The sequence below is a fragment of the Thamnophis elegans genome, chromosome 2 (genome assembly GCF_009769535.1).
Source record: "Thamnophis elegans isolate rThaEle1 chromosome 2, rThaEle1.pri, whole genome shotgun sequence".
NCBI classification, from domain to species: Eukaryota; Metazoa; Chordata; class Lepidosauria; order Squamata; family Colubridae; genus Thamnophis; species Thamnophis elegans.
The window spans coordinates 145145472-145160971 of NC_045542.1; the positions used below are offsets into that span (position 1 = coordinate 145145472).

The window sequence follows — 15500 nt, forward strand, 5'->3', positions numbered from 1 at the left end:
ATAAACTAGAGAAAATGCCTGGGGGAATAGAAGCTTCATTCAAAAAGACTTTGGTGAGCAAACCTGATGGGGCTCGTGTCTAAGAGAAGTCTGTCCCTTGCAGACTCTTGACTTATTCACATGGGGAGCGAACCTAAAAAAACAACCCAAAAAAGGACTAAACAGCCTGGGTGTGTTCATAAGGAAGAGACGTTCCTTGAGATACTGCTGTGGCCCACCAGCAGCCAGTGGAGCTGGCAGCAGATTCAGTCAGTGAGGAGGTTGGGGAGGAACATGGGCCAGTCCTGGAGTCTGGGGAAGGCTCTGATGAGGGCTCTGTGTCGGAGGCGGGGGGGGGGGGGGCAGAGCCGTATGCCAGTTATCAGCTGCCTTCAGAGTCAGACATCAGTGAGGCAGATGAACAGCTGGAGCCTGTTCCCAGTGTGCGCATGTGCAGAGTTGCCAGAAGAAGGGAACAGCTAAAGAACAGGAGTCGACTTGGGAGTAAGGCCACTGGTGGACGATGAACGGCCCCTCACATAGGAAATAAAGTGGAGCAAAAGGTGAGGGGAGTTTGCAGGAGACAATTAGTTCTGTTAATTAGTGTGAAGATTTGTTCGTGACTCTCAGAGACGCCTTGCCAAGTATTTTCTTGTGTTCGGAAGGTATTGGCCTGGCAGCTCTCCAAGCCTGATAAGGTCTGTGCTTATAAATTCACCCTTGAAAGACTGTTTGCCAGGACTGTGCTGGAGGGGAATGAGGGGAATTCACATTAGCTTAATAAAAAGGAGTTTTGTCGGGACAAGGAGTCTGCTTGGTGATTTTGTGAAGCCTAGGTCAGAAGAGATACCTTCACCATTACCCCTACCCCTGCCCCCAGCAGCCATTCAAGTTGTTGGAAATCTCCAACCAGGTGGAGAAATGGCTTGGCCACCAAAGCATCTGCGAAGCACTGGTTTCACATGATTTTATCAGCCAATTCCATTGAGCGACCCTGAAGCTTTGTTTTGAAGAAACTGAAGTTGTCGAACGATCTTCAAAGAGAGTCCAGGCTACAAATCATTGCAGTACAGGGCAGCCTTCCCTACGGGCTCACTTGATTTTACAACTCTTTTATGTGGCGCTTGCAAAACAAAACCCTGCATCGTTAAACAAATACAGTGGGGGTTAAGTGAACCAATGTTTCGTTACAGGTGTAGTTTTGCCAAAAACCGGAAGTTAAGTGACGGTTTGGGGCAAATATGTCATAAAATGCAGCCAAGTGTGGGATGCAGCAAACAGGTTAATACGGCTGTGTTGCCAAACGCCTGAAGTGTGTGGTCATGTGAGGTAAGACATAACTTGGAAGAGTCGCTAAGTAACTGGTCATAAGTCAGGGACTACCTGTAATAAAATCACAAGTGGCAAGGGACACTGATGCTGCTTCTAAGAATGGCCCTGATAAAGGCCTTGGCTGGGAACATGTACAAAAAAAGGAAGGATGTAGCTTAGGATAGAATAGAATCATTGGTGGGTTCCAGATCCCATCGCAACCAGGTAAGGAGCCCGGGCGGGCGGGTGGGCTCTCCGAAGCACCGTACTGGAACGGTGCCTGCTGCTCCCAGCAGGCATCGGTACGCCCGTACTGGCCAGAACCCAACACTGAATAGGATAGGATGGAATAGAATGGAATGGAACATAATAGCAGAGTTGGAATGGACCTTGGAGGTCTTCTAGTCCAACCCCCTGCTTAGGCAGAAAACCCTACACCACTTCAGACAAATGGTTATCCAACATCTGGGAGGATTCAGCTGGGAGGATTCTCACCCGTGACAGCTCTGCCAAGGCAGAATTCATCTCTTGATCGCTGGCTGAGATGGTTTGGCGAATATCTGCATAGTACCTGCAGAAGAGAAAGGCTCTTTCTTATTATTGCTGCATCCAGCTTGCCCTCTGCCTGTTCCCCTTCTTTGAATATATATGACCTCCCTTTGAATCTTCCTCCTTACCTTTCCACCATCTGTTTATAGCGTGGAATGTCACGGGCATAGAGCAGCTTGTTAATTGGGGAATCCTGGAAAGGCCACCAGAAAAGAAATACATTAATTTTAATGCCTAGAAAATTTTACACATAAAGAAAACAATTAACACTCTCTCAGGGGGGAATGAGGAGGAAAGGAAGAAAAAGCTGTAATTGGAGGCACTGGCAGACTACTTCCATTTCCTCTCCTTATCCAAGCAGTCACACCTAAATCTTCCTCTGAAAAATGTGGTGCAGAGCTCCTTAGCATTGCTGCCATCACTAGAATTAGCTAAGAGATATCCATGATAATGCAGCAACCACATCTCATATGACAAGTTACACTAATGCTCATAAAGTAGCATCTTCCCTTTAAGAAATTCCTGTGACTTCTATACCTGGAGACAATATAACTGCAAGAGAAGGGGCTGTTGAGTTCTTGTTTATTATATTATATTATTAGTTTATTATATCATATCATATTAACTATAGCTCCTTTGAGTTCTTGCCAGAATATAGATCAAATCATCGAACCAACCAGCTGAGAGAAAAACAATAGAGTAGAGTAGAGTAGAGTAGAGTAGAGCAGAGCAGAGCAGAGCAGAGCAGAGCAGAGCAGAGCAGAGCAGAGCAGAGCAGAGCAGAGCAGAGCAGAGCAGAGCAATAAAGTTGGAAGAGACCTTAGATGTCTTCTAATCCAACCCCCTGCTCAGGCAGGAAACACTATTCTATTTCAAACAAATAGTTGTCCTATCTCTTCTTATAAACCTCCAGTGTTGGAACATTCACAACTTCTGAAGGCAAGTTGTTCTTCACTGATTAGTGGTTCTAATGTCAGGAAATTTCTCCTCAGTTCTAAGTTGCTTCTCTCCTTGTTTCCATCTATTGCTTCTTGTCCTAACCTCAGGTGCTTTGGAGAATAGATTAACTCCCTCTTCTTTATGGCAACTGCTGAGATATTGGAACACTGCTATCATGTCTCCCCCAGTCCTTCTTTTCATTAAACTAGACACACCCGTTCTTCATATATTTTAACCTCCAGTCCCCTAATCATCTTTGCTGCTCTTCTCTGCACTCTTTCTAGAGTCTCCACATCTTTTCTACATTGTGGCGATCAAAACTGAATGCAGTATTCTAAGTGTGGCCTTACTAAGGCATTATGAAGTGGTGTTAACACTTCACATGATCTTGATTCTATCCTTCCAAAAACCTGGATACCCTGTCACACACCTCTTGCACCAGGAAATAACCATTTGGGGGACATGGCTTCCAGATTCTCTTCACATTCATTCTCAGCTGCATTCTTCCAGGCTTACCCGACCCAGTTTGTGGTCAGCAAGGGTGCAGGAGTCCATGAAAGTCTGAGCAATGACCAAGAGCACAGCGTCCACATTATCTGACGTTTGCACATCAAACACAAACTGGGGGTTCTTGATGATGTTGATCCAGAACCTTAAAGGCAGACTGCAGGAAGAAAATAAGGCTCAGTCGAGAGCACTCGTCAGGACTGTTAACATGCAAAGGCTGGCAAATGACACGTTCACGACAACATCATGACACAAATGATATCAATTACATAAATGTCGTTCTCGACTTACAACTTCTGTTTTTTTTTGGGGGGGGGGAAGTGCCCAATAGTGGATTTCTTTGGAGATTCCCAATCATCCAGGTCATACAAAACCTTTGCTTGACCAATTCTCGAATACAGTTCATCTGTCTGGAACCCACACTGCATATCGGACATTAACACAATTGAGCGAGTCCAGTGATATTTCACAAGAAGAGTCCTCCACTCCTCTGCTAGCAACAGAATACCTTACACCACCAGGCTTGAAATTTTGGGCTTGGACAACTTAGAACTATGCCACCTTCGGTCTGTCCTGAGTGTAGTACATAAAATTATGTACTACAATGTCCTACCTGTCAATGACTACTTCAGCTTCAACCGCAACAATATAGGAGCACACAAGAGATACAAGCTTATGATAAACCGCTCCAAATGTGATTGTAGCAACAGAGTGGTCAATGCTGGAATGCATTACCTGACTCTGGTTTCTTCCCCAAACTCCCCAAACTTTAACCTTAGACTGTCTACTGTTGACCTCACTCCCTTCCTAAGAGGTCTGTAAGGAGCGTTCATAAGCGCACCAAAATACCTACCATCCCTGTCCTAATGTTTCTTTTTATTCGTATACATTTCATGTATCCAAAACCATGGTTATACATATATATGTTATCTAATACATGCTTGACAAAATAAATAAAAATAAAAAAATGGTTGTCCCAAAGGTGCTTTTTCAAGAGGCAACCGGACCCTCTGGTTTGAAGACCTTTCACTTCTCATCCAAGAAGCTTCTTCAGCTCTGACTGGATGCTGAATCCTTCCATTCCCCACCATCCAGTCAGAGCTGAAGAAGCTTCTTGGATGACAAGTGAAAGGTCTTCAAAGAAAAACCAAGAAAGTTCAGTTGCCTCTTGGGGAAAAAAAAGCACCTTTGGTTGCCCAATAGTGAACTATGGATTTGCTTAACAACTGCTGTGTTTGCTTAACAACCACAGAGGCCTTTTGACAACTGCATAGTTTGTGCTTAATAACTTGCAAAAAATGTAAAAATTGGGTCGATCATGCTGCTGACCCATTTTACAACGATCAAACGTATACTGTAAACTTGTGTAGCGTCATGACATCATTACGCAATAAAGCCATTTGTGCAATGATGCCATGAGGCCCAGGTCACCATATCGATGTTGTCAGGGCTGTTTGAAGCTGTCTACAAATGAAATGCCCTGGGCACATGAGTCAACCAGCGAATTAAGTGTCAGTTACACTATTAATGTACGTGCAAAACATGCCAGTTTCATGATGTGAAGTATTTCTGTAGCGCAATTTATAGGATACTTAACTAAGCCTATAAACATGAAACCATGTGGTTTACCCTATTGTTCTCCAACTGCAGTGCCTACAAAATTTATAATTATTTTGTCTTATAGATAAACCCCCTCCCACTGGTGCCATATTCACCATCCCATCTAGGCTGGTCCATAATTTTCTGATTGCAATATACCCTAACTGTAAAATAGGATTATTAATATCACATAGATAATATTGGGCTGGGCATCAGCAGAGTTTTGCGAGGTTATTACCTTCTGTGGGGAAATGAAGAGCAAACCAATAAATAGCACAATGAAGACATTCAGCTTTTGAGAAGCGGCTTCCAGTAGATTTGGTTGCCTACCTATTTGTTTTCCAGATGTGGATGGTTTCTGGATCTGTGATCCCATGATTCAGTGCTTGCTCATCTAGCAGGTCAAAAAAATATTTCACAGCCAGAGGGACAGGACGATTGGTACTGAGGATCACTTGGAATAAATCGTCTACAAATTTCTGTAGCGTGCCCTACAAGCAAACACAGCACAAATCTGAACAAGTTATGGCACAGTTCTCTTGGGGTGGGGGTGGGGGCAACAAATACAAGAGCAATGAAAACCTTGAAGGAAAGTTCAGGATAAATTTACAGCCAACGGATGTTACGGATTCTCCCATTATATGTCAAAATGGGAAAGGTGATCCTACCATGTAGTTCTGATCTAAGGAAAACCAGCTAAGGGAATCACAAATTCTGTGGGCTAGAGAATCCTGATAGATCAGGGGTCCTCAAATGTGGAAACTTTAAGACTTGTGGATTTCAACGCCCAAAATTCCTCAGCCGGCCATGCTGGCTAGGGAATTCTGGGCATTAAGGTCCACCTGTCTGCCAAGTTTGGAGACCCCTGGAATAGATCAAGAAGAGAAGAAAAAAATAGCAGGTCATTTCCTACATGAATTTTTTTTACAGGATCTCCTATGCCAAATTATTTGTTGCTGTTTCTCTTAATCTCCACTAATAAAGAAATCTTTCTATCACAGAATTGGAAAGCAAAAATTGCATCTACCTTAAATACCTTTTCCTATGGAGCCCCCTTAGAAGTATATTGTGTTGGGTAACTTCTCAGCAATCCTAACATTATTATTACACCTTGTGTCAAAGAATCCCATATGCCTGATGTGTTGAAATGTCTCCTTTTATCTGTTCTAATCAGAGGGGGTATTCAGCCGGTTTGGACTAGTTCGCCTGAACTGGTAGCAGAAATCACAGGTGGGCTAGCCCACCCACCCTGGCTCTATGCCATCCTGTTTAGGCATGTGTTTGAGGCTGGCTGCATGCGCGGAAGGCATACGCACAAGCACGTGCATGCGCAGAAGACCGGGCGCATTAGAGGAGGGTTCCTACCGGTTTGGACCGGTAACTTTGCCGGACATGCACCCGAACCTTGTAGCCGCCATCTTGATTTTCTGTTCTGCACTGCACAGAACAATCTTCATTGCAAAAATGTACTTTTTTGCCCTTTTCTAACGTGCGCATGCACAGACCTTTTTAGGTGCAAATGTGCATGCGCATCTAGTGTGTGGGTGAGTGAAGCATGTGTGCACAAATTTTTTTGCATGCTGAACCGGTAGTAATGCCGGCAGAAATCCACCCCTGGGGCGCATGTGCGGCGAACTGGTGATAACAAAAAGAGAAACCCACTGCTGGTTCTAATTTGCCTTCCAATTAAATTCCTAGTAAACAACATTGTCCATGAGATCAAGTCAAGGAAACTAGACCCGCAGTTGTGCACGTTTGTTCAGGAGAAAGCATTATTCTTTCAACAGGGCTTCCTCCCAAGATTGCATGCAGGGACATAAAGCCTGAAAGAATTGTTGGGAATAAATAGAGCCAAACTGAAGATTGGATCCCTTCTTACCTTCATGGAAAGGAGGCGCGTTAGATAGATCTCTGGAATCGCTTTGGCTCTCTCCCGTTCCCGCAGGCTCCCTCGCCGATGTTTAGGCAGCTCAGGTTCCTCGGTCGATTTCACCAGGTGCCAAAGCTTCATGCCACCCTCATCTGCATCCTCCAGCATTGGAGTTTCTAAAACACAAGCCAGCATAAGACCACTCTGGATGATTGGCAATAGATCATCAGATAGCAGTTGCTAAATTTCTCAATTGACCATCCCCCCCTCCCCATCTTCTTAAATTAAGCTGCTACTCCAAACTGGTCTGGTCCATTTTTGTTCCTTTGACCATTCAGTCGACCCAAGCTGCTTTTTCCCTAATAGCCAAATAAGAGTTGGTCACTCACTCTCTCCAGGGATGTAATCCTGATTCTCCCTGGGAAGGTGTTTGGTCATACGAGGGACTAGGGCAACAGTGGCTCCATCAGGCACCTGAGCATGGACAAATAAAAATGGGTTAAACAGCTTTCTGGACTCAACATCTTGTTGTATTGTACTTCAGCAAAAAATATCTGGAAGTTGGCATTTGAGATTAGACACATAACATCATCTTATCTCCTTGTGTGCTAATGTGATATTTTACATAATATGGCTTTTGATATCATTAGAGCAGAAGCTAACCAGTTCAGCAGTGCCCATAATTTAAAATGCTTGGAGATTGACAGGACACGCTTCACCTCCAAAATACTTAGGGCCAGGATAGCAATAGCAATAGTTAGACTTATATACCGCTTCATAGGGCTTTCAGCCCTCTCTAAGCGGTTTACAGAGTCAGCATATTGCCCCCAACAACAATCTGGGTCCTCATTTTACCCACCTCGGAAGGATGGAAGGCTGAGTCAACCCTGAGCCGGTGAGATTTGAACAGCCGAACTGCAGAACTGCAGAACTGCAGTCAGCTGAAGTAACCTGCAGTGCTGCATTTAACCACTGCGCCACCTCGGCTCTCTAAGGATTCCCTTATGCAGACTGTATTTTTAAAAGTAGCCTCTTTTATTTGATCACGGCACTTGTTGTTAATTGTAGCTAGTTATTTATTTATGTCTATATCCTGTTTTCCAGTATCAAAGCAGTACTCAAGACTGGATTTTCACATACTTTATTGCAATCAATAGGTTAGAGAAAAATAAAAAGCTAACAATAGATATATAATATTTGGTGGCATGTTTTTACCTCAGCAGCATAGAATTTAGCCATGGTGTCAGTAATAATAATACAAGAATCATAAAGTAAAAGCTCTATTCAACTATGGCCTAAGCTTTCCTGAATATTGACACAGAAGAGGTGAAAAAAGAGAATTCAATTTCCCTTTACAAATTTCAGTATAGCAAAATAGGATAAGCTAAAGGTAAAGGTTCCCCTTGCATATATGTGCTAGTTGTTCCCGACTCTAGAGGGCAGTGCTCATCTCCGTTTCTAAGCTGAAGAGCCAGCGCTGTCTAAAGATGTCTCTGTGGTCATGTGGCCGGCATCACTAAATGCCAAAGGTGCACGGAATGTTGTTTCCTTTCCACCCAGTGACGTACAGTCAGGGGAGGCAGGGGAGAAAGGTCCTCACCACTGTCATCATGAAAAGAAAAAAAAAATTAAAAGGAAAAAGGCTGAGGTAGTTGCTGCCAGAGTCACAGTGGATGACTCTGCTTAGTGCTTAACTGTTTAAAAAAGCCTCTAAAAAAGTGCCCTCTACAGGAGGAGGTGGGAGAACCACGTGCCTCATTTAGTCTATCTTTACAATCACTTGAGCAAAGTTAAGCAAGGGTTAAAAGCCGAAAAATTCTTTATGTAGATGAGGCACGTGGTTCTCTCGCCTCCTTCTGTAGGGGGCATTTTTTTAGAGGCTTTTTTAAACAGTTAAACAGAGTCATCCATTGGGGACTCTGGCAGCAGCTAACCCAGCCTGACCTCAGCAGCTCTTGCCTTTTTCCTTTTACATTTTTACATTTTCATCATGGCAGACAAGAGCAGAGTTGAAATCCTCTGTGAAACAGCTGGAAAAGGTATGTGGGTCAGAGGGAGGGGGGAGGAATTCAAAATTAATGTAATTTGTAAGTAATTGTATTATTGTAAGTAATGTGTGTGTGTGTGTGTGTGTGTGTGTTTTACCCGCCTCTGCTGGCGCACAGGCTGGCACTATTTTTATGTCAGACATAGCGGCAGGGCTTTTGGACATAGTAGCAGGGCTTTTGGACATAGCGGTAGGGCTTTTGGACATAGCGGCAGGGCTTTAGGACATAGTGGCAGGGCTTTTGGACGCTCCGGAGCTGTGTCCGCCATAGAGGCGGGACGCCACTATGGCGGACATAGTGGCAGGGCGACTGTTGCCTCTAGCGCCGGGGCGGCAGGGCGGTTTTTTCAAAATCCGCCCTGCCGCCCCGGCACTAGAGGCAACAGTATGGTGGACACAGCGCTGGGGCTTTCCGAAATGTCGGACACAGCGGCAGGGCTTTCGGAAAGCCCCGGCGCTGTGTCCGACATAGGGCAGCTTTTGCCTGCTTGCCTCACCAGCCATAAACCTCACCGCACGTTGTAATGATCAATGATCAATGATTTAAGTGACCGGTCATAAATTGAGAATCTGTAGTTGGTGGAGGGTTGCCTGAAATTACAGATAGTCCTCAACTTACAACCAAAGTTACAATGGAGCTGAAAAAAGTGACTTATGACCACTTTTCACAATTATGACCTTTGCAATGTCCCTGGGGTCACATGGTCAAAATTCAGACACTTTGCAACTGGCATGTATTTATGACGGTTGCAATGTCCCAGGGTTGTGCGATCATCTTCTTGTCACCTTCCGACAAGCAAAGTCAATGGGAATCCAGATTTGTTAACAACCGTGTTACTAACATGTTAATCACTGCAGCGATTCACTTAACAATTGTGTCAAGAAAGGTCATAAAATGGAGCAAAATTCATTTAATCTTGCTTAGCAATGGAAGTTTTAGGATCAGTTGTGGTCATAACTCAAGGATTGCCCATATCTACAGGGACAGATGTTGTTCCAGTGATAGGCAACATATACTTCTTATTTACTCTGTCCCGGAGGACCAGCCATAAAGGTTGATTGTCTATGGAGATTCTCAATCGCCCAGATTCTCAATCATCCAGATCGTGGTTGTTGCTAAGATGCTTTTCAAAAGACAAATGGACTTTCTTGTGGGTTTTTTTTGCCCTTGGAAGTCCAGCTGCCTTTTGAAAAGCACTTTTGGAACTATAAAGGCCGATCTTTAAAAACTCTTATGGGAGTAATAAAGGAGCCGGTTAAGAACTATCCAGGTGCAGCAGATGGAGTGGGATGAGTTGTTGTCTGAAGGTGTGATGAAATGCCTAACTGGCTTTGGGAATACAGAGGAGACAATTAAGAGAGGAAACGGGGCAATTACACAATGGACTTTTAAATCCAGGGTAGGGAGGCGATTGGAGAAAGAGACTTACGAATAACTCCACCTTAATTTTGCTACAAGTTGAGCTAGAGAATTGCTCCAGCAGGTTTCCGAGAATCTGCCTTTTTTCCCCGAAATCCAAGTGCTTCTTGTTTCCTGAGCTTGCCAGCCTTTCAAAACTTAACAGAATGTAAGGAAAAATCTATTTTGAAAGATGGTGATGCTAGGAAGCCAAAACTATTGTTCACCGATTACATCTTAATAGGCTGCCTGGGGACTTAATTACTTCTTTTCAGTCCAGCCAGCAATCTTTCTTGATGCACACAGACAGGTTCAGTGGTGGGTTGCAACTTATTTTACTACCAGTTTGCTCCGTGCATGCGCAGAAGCGTCCGGTCGGATGGGCAGAGCCTCCTGCTGCCCCCACTAACCGGTTCGCCTGATCCAGGGCGAACCGGCAGCAGCCCACCTCGGGACAGTTTGGAAGATTTTACCATGGACGGAAAGGCGGGGAGGTTGCCAATTACCACAGATAGTCCTAAGGGAGGCCGCCCATTACTGTTGTAAGTCATGACGGTCATCAAGTGAGTCACCCAAACGTTCAACCTGATTTTATGATCTGTTTTGCGGCAATCGTTAAGCAAATGCTATGCTCAGTAAGCAAACCCGTAGTTTTCATCAGTTTTGTCGTAAATGCCGGTTTTCACCAAAGTGCGACCATGTGATGCTGTAAATGGCTATTGTCAGGGACCTGAAATGCAGTCATGTGACCATGCAGGATGAGGGAGGGAACAGCGATTGGAACTTTGGAACTCGGTTGTAAGTCCCCCGTGGAGGTCCGTTGCATTTTCAATTAGTTGCTAAGCAACTGGTTGTAAGTTAACAACTACCTATAGTCATTATCTTTGATCTCACAAGGAAGGAATTATGCTCCTCTTGTTCATCAATCTGAGCATCCCTTATGTGGTGATTATTTTATGTCGCAAGCAATGGTTTTGTTTTATATTAAGAGCTTTGCAAAAAAAACCAACAGCTATTGTGGTATGAGTTGTAGGCAACCATTGACCTAATACAGAGTCTTATTCTGACACTCATCAATGCTAATTGTCAAAAGGAGTCCCAGTGATCACACTGAAGGTGCCTTCATCAGAAAGTGATTGAAGGTGTATAGAAGAAGGAGATGTACATTCCTGGGTTATAATTGCTTTAGGTCTGCTGCTTACACTGCAGGCATGTTGTAAATGTTGCATAGGATTTATCTCCTGGTGGCCTTAAGCATCTCAGTTTCCTGTGATTTAGCAGACTTTCCCAGTTGCGTGCTCTGCAACAGGGCATTGTAATTTCTTGTGTGCCATCCCTCCTCTCATGTGTTGGTGACTCTTTTCCCAATGTTAATGATACACAAGGCCTCAGGTTGAAGTGAAGGAATGGGCTATCCGTGATCTTCAGTTTTCCTCCAGTTACGGAGAGCTCCTTAAAAGGATTGCTATTCCAGTGCTGCCCCTCCTCATTTTTGAAGTGGCTAGTATTATTATTTAGAAAAAAAAACAGGGCAGTGCTCATGTCTATTTCCTAGCCTTGGTCTGAAGACATTTCCATTGTTATGTGGCTGGCATGATTATATATCTCAAGGCCAGTGGTGAGTTTCACATTTTTTAGAACCTATTCTGTAGGTGTGGCCTGTTTTGTGGGAGTGGCTCGGCAGTCATGTGACCGAATGGGAGTGACTTGGCGGTCGTGTGACTGGGTAGGCATGGCCCAGTTGGAAAATGTGGTGAAACTCACTTAACAACGTTCTTGCTTAGCAACCAAAATTTTGGGCTCAATTGTGATCATAAGTTTTCTTTCTTTCTTTCTTTCTTTCTTTCTTTCATTCATTCTTTCCTTTTTCTTCCTTCCTTTCTTTCTTGTGTCTCTCTCTCCCTTTCTTTCTTTCCTTCCTCTTCCTCTTTTCCTTCCTTCCTTCTTTCTTGTGTCTCTCCACCCCACTTTCTCCTTTCTCTTCCTTCCCTCCTTCCTCTTTCTTGTCTCTCTCCACTTTCTTTCTTTCTCTTCTCATTCTTTCTTTCTTTCTCTTTCTCCTTCCTTTCTTTCTCTCTCCAACTTTCTTTCTTTCCTTCCTTTCTTTATCTTCCTTCCTTCCTTTTTACTTTCTTGTGTCTCTCTCCCCCACTTTCTTTCTTTCTCTTCTTCCTTCTTTCTTGTCTCTCTCTCCAACTTTCTTTCCTTCCTTCCTTTCTTTTTCTTTCTTCCTTCTTTCCTTCCTTCCTTCCTTGTGTCTCTCCCTCCCTCTTTCCTTCTTTCATTCCTTTCTCTTCCTCTTTCTTTCTTCCACCCTTCTTTCTTGTTTCTCTCCCCCCCACTTTCTCTCTTTCTCTTCCTTCCTTCCCTCCTTCCTTCTTTCTTGTCTCTCTCCAACTTTCTTTCTTTCTTTCTCATTCTTTCTCTCTCTTTCTCTTTCTGTCTTTGCCTGTCTGTCTATCTGTCTGTCTCTCTCTCTCTCTCTCTCTCTCTCTCTCACACACACACACACACACACACACACACGCACAATTTCCCTCATGTCTGCCACTGACAGCTCTCAAAGAGAAGGAAGTGTAAGGACTCCTGCCTTGGGAAGGGGTTAGACTAGATTACCTCCATGTTCTCTTACATCCCTCTATGTTTTCTGTCTCATTTAGTCACAAACAGCCCTATTCACTTTGAAGTTGGTCGCAAACTCCACTCATCCCACGTGCGCCCTGGTCCCACCCAAGGCAACAAGCTGTGGGGCAGTGGGAAAGGGGGGAGTCTGTGGCTCCACCTCTCTCGGTCTTCTTCTCTGCCTCGGTTCTGAGCATCTGGCACAACTGACCATCTTGCCTCTCCAGGGGCTTTGCCTTTCTCTGGTTGGGCAGGGGCTGTGCCGGGGGCGTCTGCCCTAGAGCTGCGGAGGGGGGGATCCATGAAGAGAGAGGAAACGCATGGATTTCTTCCCCAACCCCCATTGGAAACCAGGTGGCTGTCAAAGAGAAGGAGCGCGCGCCACGTGGGCTTCTCCCAATCCTTTGCTCCAGCAAAGGAAGTGGGTGGGCAGGGCAAGCCTGGTGCAAGCGAGTGATCGAGTGGTGACTGAGCGGGCAGGAGGAGTGAGCAAGGGAGCAGGCCAGGGGAGGGAGCGTTCCGGTACGGGGCCTCCAGAAGAACGGGTACGTGAAGACACGCTAAATTTCACGAATGGGTATGGGCGTACCGGTGCGTACTGACTGAAACCCACCCCTGGTCAAAGCATAAATAATGCTTTTACCTTCCCTCTGAATTGGTACCTATTTATCTACTTGCATGTGTACGCTTTCAATAGGTGAGCCAGTAATGGGAGATCATCCCATCATGTGGCATTTGGGTCTCAAACTGCCAACCTTCCAGTCAACAAACCCAGTGTGTTAACTGCTTTGTTGTTAGTTGCGAAGTTGTGTCCGACCCATTGTGACCCCATGAACAACATTCCTCCAGGCCTTCCTGTCCTCTACCATCCTCCAAAGTCCATTTAAGCTCACGCCTACTGCTTCGATGACTCTATCCCGCCACCTCATTCTCTGTTGTCCCGTTCTTCTTTTGCCCTCAATCCTTCCCAGCATTAGGCTCTTCTCCAGTGAGTCCTTCCTTCTCCTTAGGTGGCCAAAGTATTTGAGTTTCCTCTTCAGGATCTGTCCTTCTAAAGAGCAGTCAGGGTTGATCTCCTCTAGGACTGGCTGGTTTGATCGCCTTGCAATCCAAGGGACTCACAGGAGTCTTCTCCAGAACCATAGTACAAAGGCCTCAATTCTTTGGCGCTCAGCCTTCCTTATGGTCCAACTTTCACAGCCATATACATTGCAACTGGGAAAACCACTAGTTAACTGCTAGGCCACATGTAGTCTACACCCACAGTACAACAAGCTATCGATAATCCTTTTTCTAACGATTATCACGTAAGATCTATTGATCCCTCTTTTGACGTCTAGTGCTAAAAATGAAAATCCGTCCGGAACAGGTCATTGGCCGGTCATATGTTCCCAGAGTACGTCAGCCCCGATGCCCATTTTTCAGAGGACCGTCGCCTGGACAGGAAATGGGATTTTGGGATTTTTGGGCTCTTCCAATGTCTTGTAAGCATTTTCTGTTGCACCTTTTGCTAATGATGTTCGGGGTGAGAATTGTGCTTTTAATTGTATGGGGGGCATGTGAATATGAACGCAAACATAAGAAGGGAATAGTGGAGGATATTCAAGAAATTCCTTTCACACACAACCGCTCAAAAAGAGCGATCATTCCGTACTCCAATAGGGAAAACTGCAATTCTCAAGGGATATGCATCTACCCTCACAATACATACGGAGAAGCCAATACACAAGTTACCTTAACTTGTTATTTGAAAAATCCAGCTGCAGCGTGTTTAATTACATGGCAATTTTTGCCTGCAAAATTCAAAAAGGCAATCCAGAATGTGAGAGGTATTTCACACCCGAAAGAGAATAGCTGTTTATCACACATTAAAGTAAAAATTACAGAGAATTCTATAGGTTGGTATCAATGCATACAATATCAAAAAGGGTTACCTAATAAAATGATAAAAACAGAAGTAACTTCAAGAGCAAGCATAAAATTTCCCCCAGTTAGTGAGTGGTTCTTAACATTATTGAGTTATCAACAAGAGATAGGAGGAGGCAGCTTTCGCCACCTTACAAAAAGAGAGATAAAAGAGGACATTTGCACAGCCTGTTTACAAAAAACCAAACAAGGCACAAAAATTTCTATGACCTTAATATATTATACTATGAAACCTGAATGCAATGGAACTTTAATACCACCATGCACACATAATAATACACAATACAATCAGTGCTATACACCAAATGGGATACAATGTTATGAACCAAAAGCAGTAGGACCTATAACAAGTAGCATCTATGTTTATGGCTATAAAGGAGGATCTAGTTTAAAACATCAATTTCTTACAGCACAAAGATTATCAGGGTACATAGCCCATAATGTCTCAAAGGGAATAGCACCCATTATTGTTTGTTTTGATACATGTTTAGCAATTGATATAGGGCAAGGAACAGGATCCGCGGGGGTAACCTGTGGAGGACAGTCGTGGGAACAATCATATATCCAAAACCGTAGATATTTATTCACTCGCTCGACACTTTCATCACATGGAGGCTATACCCTACCGAGTGTATATTGGTATACAAGTGGCTATGGACCTAATAATTTTGATCTTTCTATTACTCCAGTCACTACTGATTGTCAATCCCATCACTGCACGCCACTCTGCCTTTCTGCGCAGGTAGCAGGTA

General features: G+C 44.3%; 1 protein-coding gene across 1 annotated transcript in view; it reads right to left on the bottom strand.

Moving 5' to 3' along the window:
* The window catches only part of PLXNB1 (plexin B1), a 130009-nt gene that overhangs the window by 3577 nt on the left and 110932 nt on the right, over window positions 1-15500 (bottom strand). The window contains exons 29-34 of the mRNA XM_032211836.1: window positions 7144-7228; window positions 6764-6930; window positions 5215-5375; window positions 3295-3442; window positions 1968-2032; window positions 1786-1861 (exon numbers count right to left, since the gene is read on the bottom strand). Of these exons, the coding sequence (XP_032067727.1) occupies window positions 1786-1861; window positions 1968-2032; window positions 3295-3442; window positions 5215-5375; window positions 6764-6930; window positions 7144-7228 (702 nt within the window). The remainder of the gene's footprint in view (window positions 1-1785; window positions 1862-1967; window positions 2033-3294; window positions 3443-5214; window positions 5376-6763; window positions 6931-7143; window positions 7229-15500) is intronic.